At 43.5% G+C, this 27,987-nt stretch overlaps 1 protein-coding gene and 1 long non-coding RNA gene across 5 annotated transcripts in view; one reads left to right on the forward strand and one right to left on the reverse strand.

Moving 5' to 3' along the window:
• hdac5 (histone deacetylase 5) overlaps positions 1-27,987 on the reverse strand; it is a 64,376-nt gene that overhangs the window by 6,884 nt on the left and 29,505 nt on the right. For both annotated transcript variants that reach the window (XM_085453260.1, XM_085453259.1), the window contains 26 exons: positions 24,392-24,487; positions 22,557-22,804; positions 22,332-22,476; positions 22,126-22,231; positions 18,529-18,662; positions 16,046-16,177; positions 15,789-15,898; positions 13,412-13,528; positions 12,148-12,259; positions 11,914-12,024; positions 11,626-11,819; positions 11,416-11,534; positions 9,846-10,041; positions 6,862-6,973; positions 5,531-5,664; positions 5,229-5,349; positions 4,618-4,667; positions 4,434-4,541; positions 4,291-4,346; positions 4,115-4,202; positions 2,021-2,140; positions 1,512-1,609; positions 1,223-1,341; positions 889-1,022; positions 354-435; positions 81-261 (listed from right to left, as the gene is read on the reverse strand). In XM_085453260.1, the coding sequence (XP_085309386.1) occupies positions 81-261; positions 354-435; positions 889-1,022; positions 1,223-1,341; positions 1,512-1,609; positions 2,021-2,140; positions 4,115-4,202; positions 4,291-4,346; positions 4,434-4,541; positions 4,618-4,667; positions 5,229-5,349; positions 5,531-5,664; positions 6,862-6,973; positions 9,846-10,041; positions 11,416-11,534; positions 11,626-11,819; positions 11,914-12,024; positions 12,148-12,259; positions 13,412-13,528; positions 15,789-15,898; positions 16,046-16,177; positions 18,529-18,662; positions 22,126-22,231; positions 22,332-22,476; positions 22,557-22,804; positions 24,392-24,487 (3,223 nt within the window). The remainder of the gene's footprint in view (positions 1-80; positions 262-353; positions 436-888; positions 1,023-1,222; positions 1,342-1,511; positions 1,610-2,020; positions 2,141-4,114; positions 4,203-4,290; positions 4,347-4,433; positions 4,542-4,617; positions 4,668-5,228; positions 5,350-5,530; positions 5,665-6,861; positions 6,974-9,845; positions 10,042-11,415; positions 11,535-11,625; positions 11,820-11,913; positions 12,025-12,147; positions 12,260-13,411; positions 13,529-15,788; positions 15,899-16,045; positions 16,178-18,528; positions 18,663-22,125; positions 22,232-22,331; positions 22,477-22,556; positions 22,805-24,391; positions 24,488-27,987) is intronic.
• On the forward strand, positions 11,427-13,887 carry LOC146710657 (uncharacterized). Of its 3 annotated transcripts, none has more exons than XR_014919984.1 (3): positions 11,427-11,489; positions 11,644-11,847; positions 13,432-13,887. It is a non-coding gene; the product is annotated as an uncharacterized LOC146710657 (long non-coding RNA). The 3 variants fall into 3 exon arrangements; XR_014919983.1 differs by having other exon boundaries at positions 11,456-11,509; XR_014919985.1 differs by having other exon boundaries at positions 11,475-11,563.

The following is a 27,987-nucleotide window of genomic DNA, read 5'->3' on the forward strand; positions in this document are numbered from 1 at the left end:
AATTACAACACTAATGTTCTTGGATGACATGCGTGCTCTCCTGGCCCTGTAGCATAAAGCTTTCACTGTGCACTGCTGACCTGCTGGTTTCTGTGCTATCAGGAACAGAGCCTGGCTGCTCAACATCAACGCTCAGAGACGCCATGGCGCTGACCGTTTCCGCCTCATCCTTCTCTGACTGGCCTTGAGCCCCCAAGGGGCCGTCGAGTAGTGAGTGTCCACTGGTCTGAGACAAACTCTGGAGACAGGACCAGTGTTTACCTGCAGGGACACAGTGAGAGAAAGAAATACAATCAGGAAGTTGAGAAGATACGATCTCATGGGTTTCTGGCAGTTTAGCGAGCGTTTCTTACTCTGGATCTCTATTACTCTCTCCAGGGAGGCGTAGGCTTTTGGACAGGGCTGCTCCTGAGGCCACTGAAACACAGAGTCGCACTGACGGAGACAGAGAGAAGGGAAAACCAAAAAATAAGTGCTCAACACTTCAAGAAAGTCTGCTGACCAGTGAGGAGTGATGTTCTCATCACTGAATCACAGAACAGGCTAGCTAACATGCTTTATCTCTTTATTAGTTTATGAGTTAGTGGATACTCTGGCTTCCTCCCACAGTCCAAAGACATGCACTACATGGTGTGAATGTGGTTGTGTGTGTATCACAGTGTAATCGGCTTCATAGCTTTTGTCCCAGTAAGAAAGCTACGAAGCAGATTTTCCATCATTTGAGTGAATTTATTTGGACAAAGCAGTAATTGCAGTTTGCGCTCAGTCACCTCAAACCATCACAAAACCTTGTAAACACTGGTGTTGTTGTTCCATACTGTTGTGGCTAACACCTCCAGGTGGTAAAAGTCTAAGGTTAAGACATAAATATTAGACTCTGACTCTCACCGGGTCTCCCAGAAGCGCAGAGACGCAGGCCTCCGATGCGTCACAGATAGCGGTGAGGTCATGACCGCCCTCCAGCGCCATAACAACCCGCCCACCCGCCAGACCCATGAGCAGCTGCGTTAGCTGACCAAAACCTGCCAACACACAACCGTCACACGTGAGAAACACTGCATGTGAACCATAGTCACATAGACTCCTCAGAAGACGGCTCTGTACAGAGACAGCATGTTTCTATTCGTTTGTTGTCTTACTGTTGAAAAACAGTTGTGGTCAAAAAAGAAAAAAGAAGTTGAGCAAAAACCCCAAATTAAAACAAACTAAAGGCTGTACTCACATTTGGCAGAGACATTGTAGCCTCCCAGAGGAGACTGATGACCCTCCACTGCATCGAAGCCTGCTGACACCAGGACCACATCTGGACTGAACTGTTGAGCGATGGGCATCACCACAGTCCTACACACACACACACACACACACACACACACACACACACACACACACACACACACACACACACACAACAACAGAATTTGATTCCACTTATGTTGCAAACCTGAATTAGCACCATTCAAATGCATACAAACATCACGAAACGATGAAATCTCCACGTTGAAAAGTTTTACCTGAAAGCAGTGAGGTACTCCACATCACCCATTGGGGGATCTACTCCCCCGGTCCACGCTATGTTCACATTAAAACCAACACCTGCACCTGATCCCACCTGCAGACAGCAGGACAAACAGGGACAGAGCAACAATCATCATCACGTGTCTTTAGCCATTCTGTTTGTAAACTCTGCTGTCTTTGCATTTCTGTCAGTTTCACTTTGTGTCTTTGAGCCTCCAGCTGTCTGCCTGCCTGTTCACCATCAGTTAATCTCTCTCTGTATTCTTGTTGCTTTCTCAGTCATTGGCCTCCTGCATCCTGCAATCAGGTCTTTTCTCTCCTGTGACCATATTTGCCATTTAAACTCAAATAGCCACCGCTTCTCGTTGATTTGCCTCTTGTTCGTTCCTGTGCACTACATTATGCAAGTGGAGATCTTTTTGGCCAGTTTGGTCAGCCGAGGTTGAAACTTTTGGTTTGTCGAATCCTCACACCCACAGAATGACCGGTGGGATTGTGTGATTACCTCCTCTGGAGCGCCGCTGCCAGGAAAGAAGTTTCCGTCGTCGTAGCGATGGAGGGAAATGTAGAGGACGTTGGGGTCACTATAGAAGGCCTGCTGAGTGCCGTTGCCATGGTGAATGTCCTGCAGTGACATATCACAGCAGCGTCAGAGAGAAGGTTAGAGGGAACGTATGGTACAGACGCAGTGGACACACAGGGACGGGTTAGCCTTTCACTCAGATTCATTTCCCTTTTAGTTTAACTTTTTAAAACCTTTTAAAAAAATGTTTTCCCAAAACTCTCAGGGATCGTCAAGATGCTGTTCTGGTAAATGTGAGACATGGCTTTGTTTTCCTTTTGCTCTAACTGTTTTTCACTGGAGTCTTAAAGCGTTAGAAACGGCTTTATAACCATTTCCAGACAGATAGATGGAGAATACTTCAGCAGCTTTCTGAGAGTTAAAGCGGGATAAATAGAAATGACTGTGTGATAACATTGTGTGAGTGAAAGGACCGATGTAGAGGGTGTACTGACGCTATAACTGATGTCTTGATTCGGCAGGTCTGCTAGGAATCAGGTCTGGGTGTGGCTAGCAAAACTGAACTGTGATATCCTAATAAAATGTGGTGAATCACAAATAATTCATAATTTAACAAAGATACAATGAGTCCACTAGGCTACATACACAAAAGGTAGGTTTGGATAGCTTTTCTTTATCCTTTAACACATGAAATCATTATTCAAATAGTGCATTTTGTATTTACTCAAATTATCTTTGTCCAATCACGTCACTTCACCTGCAATAATGAACAGTCACATTTAACCCTGATCTTACCCCAGTAAGCCTAAATCCTGCTTCCAGCTGCATCATTAATACATTCATCTTTCAGTACATTGATAGATGAATGTATTAACATGAATCTGTTTCACCCAAACTGAAGAAGCATTCATCTGTTCAGGGGGGGAAGTTTGGAGTAAAAATGAAGTTATTATTACACTTTCTATTAAATATGAAATGCCTAAAAAATGTATGTAAATATAATGTTTTCTATAGTCATAGAGAAACTGTGTGTTCCTGTCTAGCTATCTTTGTGAGGACCGAAATCTGCATTCTACTATACTTGTGAAAACCAACAGTCACTTGTGAGGACACACACACACTGGTCCTCACACGTTTGAAGCCTTTTTGAGGCTCGAAATGTGGTTTTAGTGTCAGGGTTACAATTAGGTTATGGTTAGGTATTAGGGTTAGGCATTCATTTTTAATGGTTAGGGCATAGGTGTCAAACTCTGGCCCGCAGCCTAATTACATTTGGCCCGCGAAACCATACAAAATTACTATCAGAGCTGGCCTGCCAGTATTATACAGTGCATGTACTGCTAATACTACAATTCCCAGAATGCTCTGTTGGTGTTTCGGCGCGTCAGTCATGACAGGACCCATTAGCACCCTCTCCTCTGTTGACCATAGCCATAGCAACCATGCAAATACTGCCATGCTATCTATTCCAAAATGGCAAAAAGAAAGGCAGAAAACAGGAGCTTTCTGGACAGGTGGGAGAATATGATGAAAATCTGATAAATGATAAAATGATCAAATTTAATTCAGAAGGCTGCAAATACATTTTTATTTAAGAAATGAATTCCACTGATGTGTTATTTAATTGGAATTTTGATTTTGCATGTGTGCAATTTTAAGTTATACATACGTTTATATAGTTATATATATTGTTCAGTATTAAGCTTTGCTTGTTCCATATTCAGATTTTCAGCAAAACTTGTTTGAGTCCATAAGAAAAGATTCCTTGCTATATTTGGAGGAAGATTTTTTTCAATGAATATTAATGTTAGCCCGCGACTTTGATCCAGTTTTGAATTTTGGCCCACTGTGTATTTGATTTTGACACCCCTGGGTTAGGGTAAGGGGCTAGGGAAACCATTATGTCAATGAAGGTCCTCACTAAGATAACTGAACGGGCTTAAGGCATTTTTGAGATGTGATTTTAGTGTCAGGGTTACAGTTAGGTTTAGGTTTAGGCTGACAGCATTATTTCAATTAGATGTCCCCACAAAAATATGAAAACATGACTGTGTGTGTGTGTGTCTGCCCTCTCACCCAGTCCACAATGAGGATCTTGCCCACTCCAAGTTTCTGCTGCAGCAGCTTGGCAGTAATGGCGACTGAATTGAAGAAACAAAAGCCCCTGTGCAAACACATTAAAAAAACATATTAGTCAAGCTGGAGATGTAGTGAGAGAAATGTAGTCAGAATTCTGTGACAGGTGTACTGACATAGCCGTGGACTCCTCAGCATGGTGCCCTGGAGGACGAACAACTGCGAAGCCATTCTAGAGAAACAAGCACAGAGTGAGGGGGACGCGCACGCAGCATGAGCTCACACTCATGGTTTGTGGTTGCCTCGGTGAAAGCCTTACTTTTAACTCCCCTGCAGCCACTCTGAAGGCCAGCTCGATGACCGAGCCCACCGCCATGCGCACTGCAGCCGATGAGTGCATCTCATTCCACACTGTGTCGCTGTCCACCTGCAGGGGGCAGCACACAGTTCAGACCAGGGCTAACACTATAACAGGCAGACCAGCTAGAAAGAGAGAATCTCACCCCTATTCCTCCACAGGGAAGAACAGCGTACATCTTCTGGCTAATCGGACCTGGAACGAAAATCAGCCAGAGTTGAGGTTACGGCACAGGAAGTGCTCGATACATTTATCACAAGTGGAAATAATAATAACAGGCAAACAGTAAAGTGGGTACGACACCCACACAGGCAACAGCCAAACACAGGATGGAAGGACCATAACTGGGTTGTCAGAACACACACTCAGTCATCACGACATCTCAATGTTATCAACCTTTATGTAATTACAAATGATGTTTCCTGGGTAAAGTATTCAGTTACAGTGGACACACTGCTGGGTCCTGAGCTTATTTACAGTAAGGATGCTGTGACATTCCTGTCTTATTTTCCTCTGTGGAGTTACTGTGAGGATAATTGATCTGGGTGTCTGATTGATGTATTGCTTTATTTCTAAAAATTAAACAGGAACATTTAAAGAAGCGATAAAACTCATGCTAACTCGTACAGCAAAAGTTAAGCCAGGGCTGCATTTTTCTCTATAATTTACTCTGTAATTTATAATTTACAGATTTACTTTAGTCAAGCTTCAGTGTATAGAAAGTGTAGACAGACAGTCAGACAGACAGACGGGTACCGAGCAGCTTCTTGTGGTCCAGTTTGTGCCGATTGAGCGGACTGGTTCCATACAGCAGGGTGTGGAACTCTGAATGGACTGACTGGATCTCATCCAGAGATGCTTTACGCCCACGAATCCTCTGCTCACACACAGACAGAGAGTAATGTTTGCATACAACAAAATCAACTTTGCAAGAAATGACAGATGTGCTGTACTTGCTTTTACACAGTGTATAAATCAATAAACTGAATTGAACAAATCATTGCAGGCTCTGCTGTCAGTGTGAAGGCCTTATCTGAAACTTAAGAATGTGTGTGTACCTCACAGCGGCCCAGCAGGCCTGTCTCCTGCAGTCTGGACCAGATGCTCTGAACTCTCCCAGCATGCTCTGGGTGGATGTGAGCGTTCCCACACACACACTGATGTTTCAGCATCAGACTGTCATATACGAGCCCTGGAGAGGGAGAGGAAAAAGATACACACAGATATTGCAATGAAATAAAAGCCTGTAGTTCAGTGGTATGGACACCGGGTCAACAGCAGCTGTAGTACCCAATGATCACCACAAGATGTCAGGAGCAACTACCAATTACATGTATTTGTGTGCAGCTGCATAAAGTCTGTTTTTATATTCGTAAACTGGAATTTAACACTGGTTGGTCTGTTACGGAGTGGAAAACAAAAGATCCACTTTAAGCATGAAATGAGTCACAGCAGCACAATAAGAACACAATCTATGAAGATTTAAGATTTCAAAATTTACAGCCACACGTTTACTCTGAAATAACTGTCAAAGAGAGACGGGTCACCTTAATCACCAGCTTTCATTATCAGGATTAACATGAGCATGCTCTCTGGAGCCTCTGTTTTCAAGCTTGCATTTTTACAAGGCCACATCTGTCAGATCTGCCCTCGTTTCATCCTGGTCAGACCCCATCTCAGGCTAAGCTCATGTTAAAGTGAACTCTTTTCTACATAAAAGAACTGGACTAGGAAAACAACAGCACAAAACTCATGGTTTGAGTCTTTATTTGGTACCAAAGACTTAAAAGCTAATTTAATACCAGAATAAATCTGTTTAATAACAGACGCAGTGTGAGATGAATAAGGATTACTTATGAACTATGATTCAAATCCAAGAATTCAAACTTGGAGCAGAACAGGTCATTACTGTGACGCTCCCTCTCTCTGGCTTTGAAAATGCCAAGAACGCAGCTTACGGTCTGAATAAACTTTATAAGTGTGCCAGCTGCACAGTGTGAGCTGAAGTAAATCTAGGTGAGGCGATTAAAACGTGAAGTGCTCAGACTCCTCTGTGTAACAGTTTAGTTTACAGTACTCATGCAAGGAAGTCTCATATGGAGCTGTTGTCCTGTGGATTCAGAGCATACAGTAAAGAACACCCTGACCTGACCTGCACGTTCTCGTCCCAGCTCTTACTGGAAAATAATCAAATATAAAACAAGGTACGAGTGATGGGCTCATGCGCTGTTCATCTGAACCGTCAACCGAGAGAGTCAGCTCCCTGTTGCTAGGCAACAAGTATGGAGGCCTCCAGTAGGCAGACTTGACACCATCACATTGTTAACCAATGGGAAACCAGATGTGCGCACGCACAACCACATAAGAAGCGCAAACACAGAAAACTGACCGGTAGTGAAGAGGTGTTTGATGGGATTAACGGCAGCTGCAGGAGAGGACTGCGCTCTACCCAGGGGTCTGTGGGGCAACGAGGACTGGAACACACCCAGCTGCTGCAAGGCCTGATGGGACAGGGATGGAGGGAGAGAAGAGATAGAAAGTAATGATTCGCTGCAGGAGGATGAATCAGAGATCAGCTCATTCACTGCAGCGATGGAGGATGTGTGTGTTTAAGAGGAGAGCACACTTAAAACCAGTCCTGTCTCTCTGTCTCTGCACACACACACACACACACACACACACACACACACTGAAATCACTATTCAAAATATTGTATCATTCACAAAAATTGTGTTCCGTTTTCATGACATTTGGACTGACTGTCCTGAAATCTAACTGATCACCACCCCCTCATGGTATGTGTGTGAGATTTCAGGTTTGTGTAACCACTCCCCTCACACACACACACACACACACACACACTCTGTGGTGTCTATATATAGGGAGTGTTGCTGTGCTCCCTGCTGCGATCTGGGTGACTCATCACGCGTGGGTGGACACTAAAAGACACACACTCGAAGATATACAGACATACAGGACACACATACACACACAGCGGTGAGTCCAGTGGTTGAGTCATCAGCTGGTGATGTCACTGCGGCATCAACAAGTGTGTGTGTGTGTGTGTGTGTGTGTGTGTGTGTGTGTGTGTGTGTGTGTGTCTGTGCATCATTATCTTGAGGCTGGGTCAGCTTTAAAGGCTTTTGTCTTTCCTCCACTGTTCAACAACGTGCCCCAAACATCCAACCTGATACTTGCAGTACTGAGCAACAACAGGTCCTGCAGCAGAGGACGTGAACCCCTGCAGAGCCCTGATCTCATCATGCAGTCTCCCAGGAAGCATCCTCCCTCTGATTTTGCATATTACTGTATACGCTGCATAAAAGCAGTGAAGTTGTTCATATTCAAATGCCATCTTGTTTTGTTTTGGTTAAGCATCTGATTTCTTCTTCTTCTGATGACTCATCAAGTACCGGTGCAAAAATAAATAAATAAAGCTGTTTCTCCACAATCACAGCATCCACTTTAACCCTCCTCTCAGTAAGTACCACCCACAGTGAACACGGGTCAGAGGTGTCATGGGGCTGGAGAGAGAAAGATGACTGAAAAACACAGTGAAATGTGCAGGTTAAATGCACTTAAACTCAATGACCGCTAGCACGCACGTCACACACGGACCTTTACGGTCGGGTCCAGAAGTATTTAGACAGCAGCACAATTTTCCTACAGAAATGTTGCCTCCGTACTAAATCAATGAAATGAAGCAATCAAGATGCGATTGAAGTGGAAACTTCAGCTTTAATTCAAGAGGCTGACCACAAATCTTGCATTAAGCATTTAGGAATTACAGCTATTTTTATACACACTCCCTCCACAGTAACAAGAGCAGTGTACCATAACTGAGTATATCAGAAACCTTTAAACATTCGGAAGCCAAACCAAAAACTGAGAGTTCTCCTTCTGTGGCTTCAGTGTTGTGTGCTCAGGTAAGCTGGTAACCACTGAAGACCTCTCCATGTTTTGCTTTAAGAGGTGCTTCTGTTGGACCATTGCAAGGCTGAACTGTGAAGCACTATCTTATCAGTTTTGCAGCATCTGATTGAAAGTACAGTTTGCACCTGCAGTCACATAATCAATAAAGAAGAGTGGTGACCTGAACTGAATGATTGTGACCATAAACTCATCGCAGAAGTGTTTACAAAAAAAACGTCGGCACTTCTTCAGAGCTGGTGAAGTCGCCCTCTGTTGGCCATTTGATAAAAGGCAGGCTTAAAGTATTTCTGTTGAGGCTTTACTTCTTAGATATGACAGGTACGTCCTTAATGCCGTCTCTACTATGTTGGAGAGGCGATCAGGTGTATGAATAATGATGCTTTCTTGTCCCTGTTCATGCTCTTATCATGTTTCACATTTGTAAGGCTGTTCTAATCTGGCTGTTTGTGCTCGTCACTGCAGCCACTCACTTTGAGGTTAAACTCTACTTACATTCACTAACTGTAGATTTAAATGTTCTCAACTTTACTCAATGTTATGTAGGGCTTTTGTTTACCAGGGAAACAACTCAACTGTGATTATCACCTTTATCTGCCATGTGTAGTCTCCGTGGTCTTTTGGTGTTGCTCAGCTCATCCTTCTGTTTTTGGCCAATTCAACTGTTGATACCAAATGTTGGCATCAGAGTCTGATTGTGGAACGACATATTTAGAATACCAGATGGCAGACTAAATAGGAAAGAATTCATGTAGTTAGCATCACTGATCCACTTTGAGCAAAGTGATCCTTACGTTCAGTCAGAGTCCTTGAACAGTGTTGTGCTCACACAGTTAGACGTCACCACCCTGCACACTGCCAAGTGGTCTGAGCATCACATTGTATAAGTTGGCTCTTCAAGAACGCTTAGCCTCGTCTAAGACGAGAAAAATATGCGTTTGGGATATTTTGGAAAATTCAATGTGTGTTCTTTTTCCTGAAAGCAGATAAGACACGTTATGCAATGAGCTCAGCCCAAAAGGAATACTCTGAAGTGATACGTAAATGTACTGCAGCTCAGAATTGCTATGTGTGAAAACAGTTGCGCGTGGGTGAAAAACACCTGAAGCCACCTCAGCTTTAGACTGAAGTAAGAGGCCGACCATTAGCTGGGATGAGTCAGATCACTAACGCAAAGCAACCGCTGTAACAGAGCAAACGCAGCGAGATACAAAACAACAGGAAGGCGGTCAGTGATGCATTTGTGTGACTCATCCCTCTGTGGGATGACGCTGTGGAACCAACAAGTCCTGAGTTTTAAGACAGACCGTGGGCTTTGAAGGAGCTCCTGTTGGACACCTTGTCATTATCAGATGAGCCCAAGCTCACTAACTGACCACACCCATTTACATGAACCAAGCTGATTATCAATGATGCAAAGCTGCACTGTATTCACACACAAACCTGACTGTAACTCCCTCTCTCCTCTTCGTCGCCCTCCCTCAACTGAATGATATCTTCATCCTCTTCCTCTTCTTCCAGCTCACTCTCGGTGCTCTCCCCTTTGATATGCACGCTTCCACACTCCTCCTCACCCTTCACGTGCACGCCGAGACGCTCAGATGAAGGCGTGCTATCATCAGACCCCTCCTTCTGAAGCCTGATTGGATGAGAAGACAGAACAGAGGGAAAAGGTGTGTCCAGGAGCCAGATACACGTGCTCTTTACGAAAACTAGCTTCTGGGTCAGATTTACAAAGCAGGGCAACTGATCAACAACCTGCAACTGAACAACGCACCAACGAGAGTGTAAAGCTATGCGAACAGGCACAGCCGGTTCATTTCAATAATGATGTCGGCATGATCTACCAAGAGCAGCACAAATTAGCAGGCTGGACACAAGTAGGACCTGGTGAGAGAATGAGTCATCTATTGTTGCTGAAATCTGACAAACATAACAAGCTCATGTTTTACAGTGTTTCCTTCCAGGAAAAACAGCAATTCAGAAAAATGTTTTGATTCAAGAGCAAAACCAAAGGAAACTGAACAAGATCCGTTCGGGTCTTAAGACTGAGTCCAGGGCTGTTTCATTTCCACCTTACAAACCTGAACTCTGACAGCTGACTGATGGGATGATTAGGCAGTCAAATATCTACATCAATAATAGAAGCGACACACTTTATGTTGTTATGCAAGTCATAGAAAATTCCTAAAAGCTTAATTGTGATGATGAAGAGCTCTATAGCTCTCTGCAGTTTTCACTCCCAACGTTTGTACAGAAATCTGACTATAAACCAAAAACACTGCACACTGCACACTTGACTCTCTGTAACAGATCCATGACCTGCATGTGTTTAGCACCAAAGCACTTGGGTTCACAGTTTGAGCCACCCATTATAAGCTTGTTCCGCTAACAACCATCTCAGCTATGCCAGGAACACCAGTTAAGATAATGTGTAGAAATAATGGCAGGCAACCACAAACCTAAATCGTGTTGTGAGTCACTTAAATATTTCTCAAAACTCTGAGCTCAGAAGAGGAAACTGTGATGACTACGTCAGCCAACAAGATCAGTAAAAATGTAAAAATAGGAGCAGCCACACTCTTCATTTCTACAGATATATAATAATATATACATATATATATATTTATATTTATATTGTTATTAACCAGCCTAATAACAAAGCCTAAATAATAACAAACTGAATTCATGTTTTTATACTCATATTTGAGCTAACGGAGTGGACATCTCTGAGAACAGAACATTCACTTTTTATATTCAGGAATTGTATTTGTAATTTCAATTAAAAACAAATAACAGCTTTTCAGCTTCTTTGTAAAGCAACAAATTTGAAACATCACAGATAAAAACAATATTTCTATTTAGCATTAAACAGCCTCCACATACTGCTGGAGGAACCATTACTGAACGAGGATTTTGGCATTGGCATAAACCTCACATCAGGCTGGGGCTAATAATGTGTTAAGCACTGTGTGTCACACAGAGACACACAAACACAGAAATACTGGCACACCTGTGAAGGCCCACCCCTTCATCCTCCTCCTGCATGTCATTGGTCTCTGTAAGCTCCTCCTCTGTTTCCTCTGGGTGAGTGGGTGGTGGCCTAGGTAAATCTGTCCCCTTTGACAGCATCTACACACACACAAACACACAAAGATTATGTGAGAATCTGCACGTGTGCTCATCTGTGTGTGTGTGTGTGTGTGTGTGTAATTGTGTCTACCTTGTAATGCTTCTCCAGGAAGTGATGGTGCTGCTGTTGAACCACCAGTTGCTGCAGGGCCTGGGGGGACTGGGGCAAAGGTGCGCTCTGCGTACGAGCCAGCGGCCGGTGGCGAGGCAGCTTGTTGACGGCCCGCATGCCACCCGACACACCTCTCTCTGCCGTAACCAGCGGCGATTGGCTGTACATGGGCACTGGACAGGTCAAGGGTCACAGAAAAAGGTGATGAGTTAGGCGCTGTCGTGAATTTTTGTGTATGTGCTGTGTGCGCGATTGTGTTTGCACCACCTAGCATAGCAGTCTGTTGCCTAGCCTGCTCCAGCAGTAGTACGTGTTGCAGTAACGAGGAATGGGCTGAATGAGAGCTGGGGGGCGGAGTCTCCACATCATGTCCCACACCTGCAAAGAGATATTAAATCATAACTAAAGAATTCAATTTAAACCAACTACAGTCACGATGCACTTTTATGATTAGTGCACAATGACTCACTAAACTCTGATATGAGCAGCGGTCCAGCTCACCTGCTGGAAGGGAGGACGTGGAGAGAAACTTTCCTGTTAGAGCTCCACCCCCCCGCAGCGACTGGATGGCCTGACGCTCTGCCTCTTGCTGGGCAGACAGCTTCTGGGAGGGCTTTAGAGGGAGTATTACCATAGTTACCACACAGACACAAATTGACAGGCACCTCATATAATAGCGTGGCATTTTTTCAGCTGCTCAGCTTTTTGCTTAAATCCTCTCCTTGAACAGGAACTGTTTATTTAACACAGAACTCAGAACAACAAATCTATGAAGTGCTGGATTCCTTCTGATGGTACAGATTTCCTACAGTGGTGCAAACAGAGCTCGGAGCAAACGGAGCAACCAAAACTCATCATGAAAATGTATCCAAAGCCAAGACCAAAGAAGTCTCAACACCGTGTTTGGTTGTCTTAGCATATTTTACCTTTATAAAAATGCAGGAATAACTAGCTTTACACTGAAACACAAGAATAGGACTCTTTATTGTTTCCATGTATTCCATAAGAAGCAGCCTGTGGATATCTTTCCACTGGGTTCGTGTAGAAATGTGCAGACATAAAAATCCCACTGGAGAAAGAGCTTTTAACCAAATCATACATTTTAAGGATAGCACTCGCTTACACATGCAAGCTAGAAGTGATCTCTCACCAAAATGAACAGTCATGGAAATAAAAAGGCCTCCTTTGGTTTACTTCTGTGTGGAAAACTACACACATATAGAAAAAGAAGAGCCACTGCTTCATGGATCACTTAGTGTAAGTGAGTAAGACTGACTGCTTTGTAACAAAAGTGCACGTCAGCTAGACGAAACTCCTGGGTTTAAAAAGCAAAGCAACAAGGAGGCGACTTCTACGCTCACCACAAGGAGGCCAGTTGGAAAGAAGTCACTGGCAAATGACTGATTGACACCCTCAGTAAACCTTTTCCCAATTCATTCATACAGCTCCATTTAACAACAACAGCTGGCACAAGGTACTTTATATTGTTAAGTAAAGAACCTGCAGAGGTAAGCAACCCCAGCAATCACACCAATCACACAACTGTCTATGACTGAGCATTTGGTGACAGTGGGAAGGAAGAACTTCCTTTTAACAGGAAGAAACCTCCACCAGAACCAAGCTCAGAAAAAACAGGATACGCAGATACTTATAGAACTACAGGTTACTGTGTAACAGTGTGTGTGGCGAGTCCATCAGTGTGGGGGTGTATAGTGTGTGTTTGTGTGTTCTTGTGTCGATGGGTACATGCACCGCAGTGACTCACCGTGATATGTGTGTTGGCAGGGAGACCCAGCGAGATATTCGGCAGGGAGGGTGAGGTGTAGAGACTCAGAGGACTCAATGTCCCATCAGCCCCCAGCGTCTGATGGAGAGACCTCAGCTGCAGAAAAACAAACACGCAAGCAGTTTTAGTGTCCTGCACAGGGAGAACTCAGTTTGTTAAATTTAGCACATACTGGGGCAAAATATAATTAACTGCTTCTTCTTCTTGTTATAGAAGAAGACCATTTCCTGGAAGTTTCTTGGAAGAGCACAAAAACAGGAAACTTCCATGGCATTTGTTCCACACTCGCTCAACTTAAATAAACAGAGGAGTCTTGTCAGCCTTGAAGGCCTTTAAGAATTACTCCATACAGCCTGCTTTAACATGCATTTGATACAGTTGTGCCCAGTATATTATCCATATTCAACACCACTCTTAGAAATATGCCTCTGGAATAAAATGAAAAAATGAAATCACACTGTCTTTGGCCATGCTTGTCTTTAATCTCTAACTAGAGCCCGACTGATATCTCAGTATCAGTGTTTATAATGCCCAACAAATGAAAACTCAAAAGGTAAAGAGACAGGAAACCATGTTATGAGCACTGATGTTGGATAGTTTGACCACCAGAGGGCGTTCTGCGTACCTGCTTGTAGCCAAACACAACAACCAGTTAATTCAAGTGGCAATGAGTGTAAATGAGTAATCCGAAACATGACTATTTAACTGCTTTGTCATATTATCTTCATAAAGACCTACAACGAAAACATAAAAAATGTCAGGGGAATCATTTCATGTGTCTTTAAAGTCATATACTGAAATAACCAATCAAAACCAACCAACTCTGCTGAGGCTACAACTAGGATGATCTGATACCCTCATGTTGGTGTTGTTCCCAGACCATCATGAAAATGTTGTTCCAGGTTCAACATTGCAAGTGACCAATCACATTGTTGTGACGTTGTTCTTTTGCGCGCCAAGCCATTCGTGCATTTATGAAATTCCAATGTTGCAAGGACAATATCAATTCTGCTTACTGTTTATTAAAGGGTTACGGTTAGGGTCAGGGTCCGTTGATCGGCAGACAGAGGCGGTTTCACGCAGCTTAGGTACAGTTTTTTGTTTTACGCCGGTTTTTCCTGAAGTCGCAAAAGTATGACGTCACAACATTCTGATTGGTCACTTGCAATGTTGATCCTGGAACAACATTTAGTATGATGATCTGGGAACAACACCAACACGAGGATATCAGATCAACCCTACAACTACGGTTTGTCTGTTAGGTGAACTCTGGATATCATCTTAGTATAGTTCCTTTCTTATCAACAAAACAGCAAAACTTATTGCAGATATGGCACATCTGGTGGTGTACCACAGGGTTCCATTATGGGACCTATGTAATTTGCATCACACACTCTACATTCCTAAAAATAAGGGCACAGGAAAAGTGTATTATTCCACTGAAACCCTTTAACACTAATCACTGTACCTCATTCATGAGTAGTAAAGGCTACATACTTCAAATTCTTCTTGATTTTATTCTCCAGTATCGAGAATCAATACTCTGTCAAATAAAAAAAGAAATTATGTTAAATTATAATTTTACATTTAGATTTGTAGGTTTTGCTTTATTTTCTCCAAAAATAATTGTAGACATTACAGAAGTTTGATCTTGTAGGGGTGGTGCAGATGCCTCACAGCAAAACGATTCTGGGTTTTCTGTGGCCTTTTTTAAATGTCTCTTTTTATTCTGTTATACTATTGTGAAACTGTAATTAGAGGTTCAAGATTTGTTTCTGTAAGCACAAACCACAAGGGTACAAATAAAATCCCCCCTCCAGGGTGCAGGGAGTACTTTAGAGTTTCCCTCCAGTGACTAGCTCTGAACCACTAAAGGTACAGTTAGATATTTATAACTTAGTATTTTTGCAGCCCTATTTCTGCGTCAAAGTGAGCAATTTTATCTTTGACATTTGACAAACAATAAAAATTCGAGAATGTTTTCTTTTCCAAGATTGCAGTGCTAAAATGGTTTATACTTTGGCTGTGACCCAAACAGCATCAAAGTATGCACAGCAAACACAACGTACAGAACAGAAAGCACAACTACACGCAGAAACACTCTGCAGATACAGCAAAGAAGACAACACAGGGGCAAAGCCAGAGTTCCTGCAGAAGTTCAAGGTGATTAAATGCTGCCTTTTGCTGCTCAATCATCACTTTCACACAGCTGCTTACATGTTGCCTGTTACAGTTTCCCCCATATCGTCATTTTTGATTCAGTGCTCCACACTGAACTGCAGGGGGCAAACTCGAGCTTCGTGTCGAGTTTGAAGAACTGAAAATGAAGCCAGCCTGTGTGTGTGTGCACGTGTACCTCAGTCTGTATGTTGGGGACTGATCCAGTATTGCCGTTGGCAATAGCTGTATTGGAACTGTTGGGACTGCTGGGACCTGACCCCGGAGCACTGTTACAGAGAGAGGAAACTGGTGGAGAGACACAGACACAGGAATAAATGAGCAGCAAATTCATTTTAAATTTCTGATTAAAGCAGCTATTCACACTAAACACTCTGCACCTGAGAGCTTATTTGCACTTCTTCTCAGAATGAAAACGTAAGCGTCTCTGCTCACCTGATATCTCTATGGCTCTCTTCTTGAAGGTGCTGATGACAGTTCCGTCCTTCCTGCGGAGGAGAGGGGAGCTCCGCCTCTCTGCCACCTTTTGCTTCAAGCGTGAACGCACCTTCAGGTTAGGCTCAGAGACTGGACGAGTAAAGAGAGAGGGGAGATAAAACTGTTCAGCGCAGAGACATCAGTGTAACGCAGACCATTTCCTGTAAATACTAAGCTGTGCTCGGAACGCAGGTGAAAGAAGAACAGTTATTTTGCCGGCTGCTGATCTGTCTTGTTTCTTTTTCATTATAGGTCACTGGTAACATGCAGTGGTTTGTTTTGGCAGAGGGCTTCAGTGATATTTTAAGTCACCTGGTGACTTGCCAACAAGATTCTATCAGGGCAGACTGAGAAGTCTGCTAATCCTACATTACAATTTGGCTGGGTCGTTTGCTAAACGAGCAGCCACAGTGGAGTTTAAGCTATTTTTGGTGTATGGGTCAAGGTGAGGATAATAAACAGTAGAAGGGAAAACATGAAGTTTTCAGTGGCATAAACAGTATCTGGATCCAGAGGGATGACATGTCACTGCTTACCCGGTGGCATCAGGGCAGCCAATGACAGCTCGGCCTGGCATTTGTTATGCTAAAAACCATTTGTCATTATTGTGAGCCAGGCAGCAGAACCTGCACACAGTATCCCGGGACACACTGGAGTATATTTACAAAGAGTGAGTTTAATCTGGTCTATGTGATTTACACAAGTGCCACTGAAGAGCACCCGTGTCATGCACATCTACAAAGTGTTCCTGCCTCTATATTTGGATGACTGGCTAAAAGGAAGAACCCTTTAGAGCTGAAAACATCACGGCATGGATGCTTCTATCTGCAATTGTAGCCAATTTTCCATCTAGCACAAATTTGAACCTCTTAAAATCTGGCAGGTTGCTGGGAGGTTAGGGTACGTGCACATCTACATGGCATAACTGAAACAGAAACCCTGTAAGAGACAAACTGTGAAGCCATGATGCATGAAAGAGAGCATGTGGCTAAAATACAACCTCGTGCTAACCTTACACCGAAACTGCTTCACCCTGGTGTTGGCTATGATACAGACTATGATTATAATTCAGTGTAGGAGCATCAGAAGCTGGGTTTATGGACATGTATATGATCATATCACACACACACACACACACACACACACACACGCACACACACATATATATATATATATATATATATATCCATCACATTTTAGCTTTACTATATAAAGTAAAGCTAAAATACCTCAGACCTATGTGCTGTGCACGAGTGACAACTACAGTCTTTGCAGTCGGGTGGTGCAGATGCAGTACGGAGGTCCTGCCACACATCCATGTGAGCTTCACGTAGCCCAGCTGCTGCGCTCTTGTCTGTCTTGGAGTGTTGTGGGCGACCTTTGTACGCTGAGCATTTAAACAATTTAACTACAGAGGCAAACATGTTATCCGGTAACTGCTACTTCAGCTGAGACCACAACAGTCAAAAGAAAATGATGTTTCCATCTGCAGCCATTTATATTTGGCGGCATCTATTTGAGAACCTCCACTTTCCATGTGCACACATGAAAAGCCTTAGGCGGGGAGAGCAACAACAAGATCCCACCACAGGACAAATGACGACAGATAGGACAATTCAGAAATAGCATGAAAGAAAGAGCTGGGGTGGAGGTGGGCTGCAAACTCCCTTCCAGATGTCCAGCATCTGTGTGCAGGCTCAAGCAGCTTAAACACAGCTCCCTGTGTAAGAGTTAGCAACTGTAAATCGTCAGCTGACGTGGGGACCAGCTGATGTGCTCTGACTGTGACCGAGCTTCAGTTTGTGGGCTTGTCGCTCATCGCTTTATGGCGGACGGCCGGTCCCTGTTAGACACAGACTCGGACTGTGCAGATGACTGTGTCATTGTTTGACGCCCCTTCATAAGTAAAATGAGGTTTTCTTCACCTCCATGGATGCTGCTGAGTAAAATGAACCTGAGACGTGCCCACAGTTGCTTTGCATGTAGCATATCACAGCTACATTGTTACGTGTGTTTTAAACTTTCTCCATCAGCGAGTCCACTAGGGTCCATTTGGGTCGAACAGTGAGCGAAATTTACTTTACTCACTCCGTCTTCCACAGAGACTTTGATTACACCGACTACTCATGCACCCAGGCAGCAGACTGCAAAGTATAACAGGAACAACTGCTCGGCCATCGGGACTCCACCTGTTGTCATGTGTGGATCCACCTAAACACCTTTAATATATATGAGATGTGTCTGGTAGGTTGGAATTGTCCGTTGCATTGGGGAGTATCTACACACTTTTGTTCCAGGTCCAGGTAAGGCAGTCTGCAACACTTATTTCACAAGTAAATAATTATATGACAATACTGCACCACCTTTGCATACCTTATGAATTGTGTACGTGCAAACACACACACACACACACACACACACACACACACACACACTCGTACCCGTCTTGCGGAGTGGGAAGTCGTCTTTGCCCTCATAGTTCCCCAGGAGAGGGGGCAGTTTATAGGAAGGAGGAGTCCCCGGTGTGTTGCTCTGCGGAGGCGAGCTCTGCTCCAGGGAGGTGTGCTGGGCTCCCCTGCAGACACAAACACCCAAACAGACGGCAGATTAGCTGCCTGGGAAAACCCTTTTATCGTACCATGAGACCAAGCGCTGAATGTCATTTTCTGCCCAGGTTCTCGAGGGACGTGTACGTCATTTAGTCATTTCCTACACTTCCTAGAATGCTGCGTTATTTCCTTTGATTGTCAGTGTGGAAACATTCTCTCTGTGCTTCTTCCTTTAATTTCCTCCTGTGTTATAGCTGCTGCAGAACGGGTCTGAGTAAAAGCTTATGACACTCAAACCTGACCTTTTCTGTTGTTGTTGTAGATCAGTGAACATTGCCGGTTGCTTCTGGCCCTGCTGATTCTAACAGGACGTGGCATCGTGTTGTCTGCGGCCCTTTTCAGACTGGGAACTCATTACGTTCATGGGAAGTGACAGCTTTTTGTCATTCAGGCGTAGGTGTCTGGTATGTTAGCGTGTGTTATGGAGATGTGTCTGAGGTGTTGGAGCAATATTTTTTAACATGATTCAGGTGATTATCCACACATCAGACTGAAAAAAACATACATCACAGAACGATGGGTTTGTGGCTGTTATTAATAGTAGAAAACGAAAAAGAGCTCAGCTCACTGAAAACACAACGCGAGCAGCTTTGGGATCGACGTTTTCTATAGGAGGATCAAAACTGGACAATCTTTGGTCCGTTCTGCTGTAGGAAAACTGAACATGTGATGCTTCTGTTAGAACAGGCCATAATGAAACTTTAATACAGGGGTCCCCAATCCCAGTCCACGAGGGCCGGTGTCCCTGCAGGTTTTAGCTCTCACCCTGGGTCAACACACCTGAATCACATGATTAGTTCATTACCAGGCCTCTGGAGAACCTCAAGACATGCTGAGAAGGTAATTTATCCATTTAAATCAGCTGTGGTGGATCAAAGACACACCTAAAACCTACAGGGACACCGGCCCTCGTGGACTGGGATTGGGTCCACGCTTTAATAGCTGTCATAGACAGCGCCTCATTAAGATAACACAACCAAACTTTATTTTGAAGCACTCGAAACTGCTGGAGTTTTAATACAGGCGGGAACTTTTATTTAGATAAACAGCACTAAAACACTCGAGAGGCCAGTTCAACAAAGTGGGAAACATTTACTAAAATAAAAAGGGGGAAAGTACATGACTCACTTCCCACCCAAATTCAAAAATGCTCCTGCTAGTCTACATAAGAGTCCCGTCAACTAGGGCTGGGTTTAAAAATTGATTTTCCAGATTCAAATCGACTTTAGCTTCAATAAAATAAAGTAAATCCTGAAATATTTTTAAATAAAAATGCATTTTGCCAGAAATGCCAGAATCTCAGGTTGAAGCTCACAAAACTACTTCAACAACCGCTAAACAGCTACAACAACAAATGAGAGCAGGTACACGGATTCCACACAAAGATGTAAATACAAAGCGCGGATCGTTCACCCGACGGCACGTACACGGACACGCCGCCGGGCCTGAGAGCCGACAGCTCACAGATTCTGATGCTGCAGGTTTTGTCGCTCTCGCTGAACCAGCAGCAAAAGATCCAAATTTTGCTTCACGTTTGATAAACATCGTCATGGATTCCCTCTTACTTTTGCTGTTTTGCTTCCACCACGATAAAATCATACTTCCTCTCTCTCTCAGTGTACTTCAAGAACGGTTTCCCATCTCAAATCTCTGTTTTCTGCATTATTAGCTTGCTTATTACCGTTTTGTACAGCGCTGTACACAAATGACCTCCGATAAGAAAGCCTGATTTCTGCTGTTCAACACCGAAGAAATGTCAATGTTTTAAAATGATACCAAATTCCAAATTGCTTTGCTGTGTCTCTAATGAAACCTCTAACTTTGCTCTGCTTCACGTCAGCAGCATCAGATAATGCTCATATGTCGATTTATGGTTTTCTTCAGTTTTCGATCTAATGCAGAATATTTTTTAGGTCATCTGCTATAAAAAGCCAGGCCAGGAAAATCTGCTTCATGTTTTTTCTGTTTTATCCTCAGTTACTTTGACACAAAGGCATCTGCTGTGATGTTTACACCTCTGATGAAATCTCACAAGTGTCAATACTGATAAATGATCAGAAATATAATACAGTGGAACCCCGACTTACGAATACCCCCTTTAACAAAAAATTTACGGAGGGACTTAACGGCAATATTTCTGCCCGTGTTACGGCAAAATGCCCACGTAACGAAATCCGCTGGCTCTGATTGGCTGAGCCCAGAATGCCTTCTGAATCATGTGACAACCCCCTTGGCTTTGGTACTTGCACTTCGCTGTTCCACTTAAACGACGTATTGTTGTTGCAGTTAGCAATTAGCCTGTAGCCTATCATTCACTGAAAAGGCGCGATGGGTGCTTCGACTTACGAAGACCCTCGGGAACGAATTAGTTTCGTCAGTCGGGGTTCCACTGTATTTCTGACTGTCAGTCAAAATTGATTCAAATCAAATCGATTAGAAATGGAAATCGATGCCCAGCATGACCCTCAACGTCTCTCTGTTGCATTCAGGATCCAGTCTGAATGTTTCCTCCTCCAGAGCATCACACGCTCCCTTGCATGGTGTCCTAAATGCGTCATCTTCACCCTTGAGCTTGCTCACTCAGCTCTAACAGTGTTACATTATTGTTGGAACCATGAGTCCGGCCTGTGGACGGCTGCACCTGCACCGGTGAGCTCTGCTGTTAAAGTCAGCTGAAGACAGAGCAGTGTCCTCGGATGTTCGAGTAACGTGTTTCTTCTTTGCTGTGTACGTTGCTGTCTTTGTAACTTCTCTTTAACTAATGTCCGCGTTCTTTAATTATCCGAGCAGTATTTTTGCATTCTCAAGTTTTTCCTCAGGTTTCTTTCTCACTGTTTGCATTATTCACAGCGTTTTCCATAAAACACTTGGTGACTCGTGTCTGGAAAAGTGCCACATAGATAAACATTGCTTACTATTGCTATTGCTGAGCCATAGCACAGAGGATTTGCATGTGCATCACTGCACCATGCACATGCCGCGGTGTCACAGTGATTATGTTACTACCCAGTGACCTAAGACATGACTCTAGTACATTAACTGCATACTGTCAATTTAATGAGATAGAGCTGCTCACCAAATTGCATCATTTTCCCTCAAATACTACATATAACCATGGTAACGAGGTATAACTGTGTAAAACCAAAGCCATGTGTGTTTTAATGCTTATTTCTCTACATAAAGACAAACTAAACACAACTTCATGATATCGCGGGTAAAACAGCACCCTCACACTCTCCTCAGCTTGGAAAGTGAAGAGTGCTTCCTCGATATCTCTCAGGTCCGGCTTTGTTTTATTTCTGTTTTGTTTTCATAGCGAAGTGTGTTAAGTGCATGTTATATTAGTTCTGGTGCAGAAGATCAAACCATCAGTGGGAAACACTTTCCCATTTCTACACACACACACTCTGAAACAGTTTTGGTCCTCACCAGCACTTTGGGGAGAAGGAATGGTTTAGTCCGCCAGAACCAGGCTCCTTCTTACTGAGAAGGAACTCCTGCAGCTTCAGCTTCACCTCTGTGCTGGCAATGGCACCTTCCAAAACACACACACACAAACACACAAAGCAATCAGGCCACTTCCCTGTCTGTATGCAAACAGCCTGTGGTCTGCGAGTAGCATCAGGATGACCTACTCTCTTTGCCTTTCTCCTTGTTCCTCAGCAGCAGCAGTTGCTGCTCCAGCCGTTGTTTCTCCTGCTCTTCGTGTCTTTGCTGCTCCAGCTTCCTCTTCTGCTCCAGCTCCTGCTGTCGTTTGGCTGCCAGCAGCTCCTGTTGTTGCTACACACAAATACACACACAGGTTATTGAATGGTTCCTGGAATAAGGCAGCGGGAAAGAGAGCTGGTGCTTCAGCTCACCTTTAAGTGTTCCTGCAGCTGGACTTCATGTTGTCTTGTTAGCACTTCGTGTTTTTTCTGAAATTCTGCAAACAGCAGCTGTTTCTGCAGCTCCTGCTGCTGCTTGAGGAGAATGAGTTCCTGCTGGAGCTGCTGCTCTCTCATGGCTGTGTCCACCACTGCCCCCCCGGACACAGACCCTACCCTGGGCTCAGTTCGCAGGTCCACCGGGCCTCCTCCTCCTCCCGGGCTTTCTCCAGGACTCCCACCTGGAAATGTCAAAAACAACATGGCATCAACTTTAGCCAAGTGCACAGCTGAGCTTCTGATTCTGTATATCTGCAGTCTGATTTGAATTACTGCATTTTTTCCATTTCCTAATTATTAATTTTTTTATTTCCTTCCAGCAAAACTGTGTGAAGAACAGTACAGCAGCCATCACACTGGACACTATTTAAAAGCTAAAATCTGAGACCTTTTATTTATTTTATGAAAAATATTATATTCTGGCAGCAGCAACAAAAAAGAGAAACTAAAGGCTGCAAAGATAAGTGTTAATAAAATGAGCTGGAACAACATTTTGCATCTAATATTGGTTTATTGGCAACACGTCAGTAACAGGATTGGGTCTTTGGAAAAATTCCTCAATGTATAATTGTGATGACTTTTAATATCTTATCATCTAAAGCAGTAGTATCAAAAGATTATGAAAATCTGAGAAATCTCTGTGCAAAGAGGATAAGGCCAAAAACCAGTCTTGGACGACCCTGATCTTCAGGTTCTCAGCACACAGTGCACCGTCCCATCCACAAACTTAGGTTAAAGCTCTTATGTGCAAAGAAGAAGAAGAAGCACTATGTGAACATGATCGCTAAACACCACCGTCTTCTCATTTAAAATGGACTGAGGCAAACCTTTCTGTCTTCAGATGATTAGAAATTTGAAATTCTTTTTGGCAAAAACAGAAGCTCAGTCCTCCAAACTAAAGATCATCAGTATCAGTGCTCACTTGGTATGAAGGTATGAAGCTTGCACATCTGTAAATCATCAGTGCTGAAAACTATACACAGGTTCAAGAGAAATGTGTGCTCCCATCCAGTTGATGTTTTTTTAGGAAAAGCCTTACATATTTCAGCAAGGCAATGCTAAACTGTACCCTGCATCTATTACAGCAGCATGGGCGCATCGTGGAACAGTTGCTTCATTAAACTGAAAACTATAAGAAAGTAGAACCAGGACTCATGAGCTGCTCAAATCTATCAGGCAGGAATGGCACAACATTTCTCCCTCTGAAGTCCAGCAACTGGTCTCACAGATGCTTACAACCTGCTAAAATAAGAAGGGATGCTTTGGAGAAGGTTTTATCCAATCAGGCCTGTGCTTGAAATGTAAAGGCTAAGCACAGTCCTGATTGGCTGCCTCATTCCTGCACACTTTTTGTAAAAACTTTGAATATGAGTCTAGGTTAAGCCCAGTTTTGGTTATTCTGATATTACTAAAGAAGGGTTTTACACTTTACACTGGCTCATGAATGGCACGTTGTAGTCAGACCCCTCGCTCATCACAAACACCCACAAACACCAGCTCTGATTTGAAAGTTTCGTACCAGGAAACAAACTGGTGGGTGACATCACGATAACTACATCATTCTTGCACACTGTCCATGATACATATGACATATGACCATAGTATATCATTCGCTGGGGTGAGGAACGTTAGGCACGCTGTGAGCGTCAAATTTGAAGCATCAGACACTTCACTTCCCACATTCTGGTTATTTTTTAAAATTTGTACCACCACACACACACAGACACACACCTCCCACTTCAAGGACTCTTAGAGGACTCCCTACTCACCACCTTCTCCACCACTTCCTCCTCCTCCTCTCTGCTCGCTTGCTGTTCCTACTGGGCTCTGCATGCCTGATGGGAGGCTGCTCTTCACCTCCACTACTGCAGGAAAGAGAGCGAGAATAGAGAAATGAGTGATTGATTAGTGTGGAAAATGTCAGGGACACAGCAGATTATTGCATCACTCATCGCATACACACCCACATAGAGACAGCTTCCATGTCATTCAGATGGGCTGTGATAGTGTTGTAAGAAAAGTGAGGGGGACAGTCCTGCTGCCTAAAAATATTCACAAGCAGCAGTGGGTAGCACTGAGCTCCAGCGCTGAAGTCAGCCTTTATTCAGCATGGCTACACTAAAGGACACTGCAGCAACATGCTAACATGTGCTTTACATACTAATAGTGACAGATTATTACAGTAGTACGAGTAGCTAGCAAAGAAAAAGGAACAAAGAAAAAGTGTCTTGTAACACTCGTTTCTGTAACACTTGTTCTTAATTGAAATGCCAGATTCATATTGATTTCCTGCTTCAGACAAAGCCTAGCTAAGCCCAGCAGCTGACTTTTTTTAAGTGTGTCAACAGGCTATGACCTCTGATTAATAATTACGAGCTGTGATACTGATTAATTGGTGAGCTTCCTTAATATAACCTACAAACAAAACCTGCTTTTGGACACTGGCTACTCTCTTAAAGACTTTTTCACAATAACTTATAAGATCGGCTTCATTTTAACAGAAATGAAGCATCATTTGTGTACGTACAGAAATGCACTCAGTTTAAGCTGACTGTCGTCACTCGCTCGCTGCATTTGTTGCAATGTACTCTTCTTCTTTTTTTTCACAAGTACATTTAAGCTACAAGCCTCAGCAGCGCTTAGATCGGAAGGTTCCAATCAGCTTAGCAGCTCCAATCAGCTTATACTGATCACTTGTGTGTATAAGTGAATGTTAGTGAGAGAGAAAGAGGAAGAGGGGGGGAGAGTTTGTATGATCTCATTTGGACTGATTCTTTAGTTTTGGCCCTTGGAAGCGCAAAGAAGCAACAGGTTAACACTAGGGATGAGTATCGCAAAGGTCCTGCGTAGCTGTCCGGGACTTTGGGAGATCAGATGACGTTTTAACCATGTTGGACTCGATGCACGCACCCACAACAGTCTGTCTGCTAATATTTACTTAGATCATTAGCCCATGTTTATATTTTAGATAAGATAACCTGTAATTTAGATAATGATGTGCTCTCCAGGCTGCTGCTATAAGATACCTGGAGCAATGCTAGATGAACTATGAGCCAGGCAGTGGAAAACTCTCCTTTTCTCACTTTGAATGTTTAAACGTTCCCTAAATGTTTTCATAGACTGTTTGTGTTTTTCCCTTACAAGACAAAGAAGTGTTACATTTGCACCAACAAGCACCGTCAGCATCAACACACAGTCTGTACGCTGGGACGGAGAAGCTGCAGATCCCGCACCTCAGAGGGTCTGAGCAAGACACAGAAAACCTTCTTCTTCTGTCTACGTTCTGTCTACATCAGTGAAGGGGGTGTCAGATAAAATGTGAAAGGTAACTTTAATAAACCAATAAAAATCTGTTTTCTTACTTTCTTCACTCCCAAAGGCTGCCATATAACGGAGACTCTGGTCATTTGTAATTTAGGGCTGGGAGTAAAAGATGAGAGCAATGAGAGAGAGGGGCAGAGAGGTCCTCGTATTCCTGCTCCATCAGCAGCCATCACTGTGTCCGGGAGAAGGGCTGTAACCGTGACCTGCCTTTGCTCTCCTGGTGAACCCTATGAGAGGATCAGGCTATTTCTTAGGAAACGCCACACACGGCAGCACGCTGTGACGTCAGGACATTTCCTGTCTGCAGACCAGGGAGGAAATTTAATTAGGTTTTACCTACTGTGAAGTCTGACCTTTGACCCTTCTGAGTTGGACCGATTGGTCTCTGATGTCTGACGCTTCCCATGTGGCTTCTAAGCTAATCAAACAGGAACATCGACAGTAGGGCCAAGCCTGTTAGATTGTGACGACTTTGGCTTCAGATCATAGCAGAGCTGAAGAGAAACATGAAGTGGATCTACAACGAGTGAACAAGTGCTTCATGACACAGGTATATGAAATCAGCAGAAGCTTTTCAGGCTGCTGGTTTGTGACCAAAAATGCCCAAAAAGTGGGAGCTCTGGATAAACAAGTGTGCCTGTGCATATGTGTGCAGCCGTTCACAAATTACCTAAACAAATATTCTGGAGTTTCACTGTGACGCACGTGTCTCCCCTTCCACTACAACACACACTCTGTCTGTATATGTGTGTGTACGTGAGAGACCGGTCTGTGAGTGTGGGTACAACAGTCCGTTTGGCAACAGAGCAGCATTCCACAGCAGCCAGCGTCTGACGTCAAACTGAAGACATTTATAGTCTGGTAAACACACACACTAACGTACAGTCTGACACAGAGGCAGGGCTCAGGCAACATTTTAGTCAATCATCCAGTATCGGCTTCTAACTGACTACTGCTCACTGCAGCACCACGCAGTCATTCATGCACCACGGCAGATGCAGTAAAAAAGAATGAAAGACAGACTGTGGGTCCACTTCGTCCAGTCAATGAATCTGGATGGAAACAAGACGGACTGGTCATTATACCCTGGCCCTAATAAGATACACAGGCACACTTCTTCAAGAAAATGAATGAACCTCGTAAAACCAGAGAGTTTATTATAAAGCAAGCTAAAAATGAAGGCGTGAAGAACTCCAATTAAATAAATGTGTATCAGTGGCATTCAATCAGGGCAAGCAAAGCCACCACTGCATGTTACTGGACAAACATGTTACTGCTTGTCCAGTAACATGTAAAAAATCAACATCAATATTTCTCCTTGCATCTCAAAGAGTGTTCTGTCCCATGAGCTTCTCTCATTGCATGTGTGCACCATCCTTTAAATTACTGTCATCATGCAGCCACAGTTAGCTGTTAACTCTGTAAGCAGGCTTAAGTATGCTTGCCTCCCTAGAATACATAGCACCGGTCGATTTGATGAGCATGTGCATGTGCCATTAACACTGGCTTGAGCTGGGCAAGCTAGGAGGACTGTTAATTTGTGCATGCACATTGTGAACAAACTTCTGGTCTTTGAGGGTAGATTAATAGTGGATAGACAAACTAGATAACCCGCTGCTGACTCTGATTTACCTGATCCGAGATCAGGTACTATCTGTGGGTTGATGGAAACAGCTAGCATTAGTAATTTAGCAAGCATTTTGTGATTTTCTATTACTAGCCATGTCCTCTTTATTCAAACAGCAAGTTGAAGTGGCTAATCAATGGACCACAAATTGCAGTTTAATTAATGGATAAGGACCAAGCAAACAAATGCAATGACTGTTAGCTTCCATCGCCCAACGCTACGTCCATAAAAGCAAGTCTGTACACTCTGTGCATCCATCCATCACACAAGGAAGCACTGAAATCACCAGCACAAGGAGATTCCATTTGGCCAAAGGTACTTCAGGAAAATTGTCAAACTACTGGATAAAAAGATTAATTAACAGAAAAGTAGAACAGTGTAAATGTGAGAGCAGTAACTATTGACTTCATTTTG

The sequence above is a fragment of the Copadichromis virginalis genome, linkage group LG4 (assembly GCF_057382275.1).
Source record: "Copadichromis virginalis isolate Kocher_CV1m ecotype Utaka linkage group LG4, C_Virginalis_male_GT1.1, whole genome shotgun sequence".
NCBI classification, from domain to species: domain Eukaryota; kingdom Metazoa; phylum Chordata; class Actinopteri; order Cichliformes; family Cichlidae; genus Copadichromis; species Copadichromis virginalis.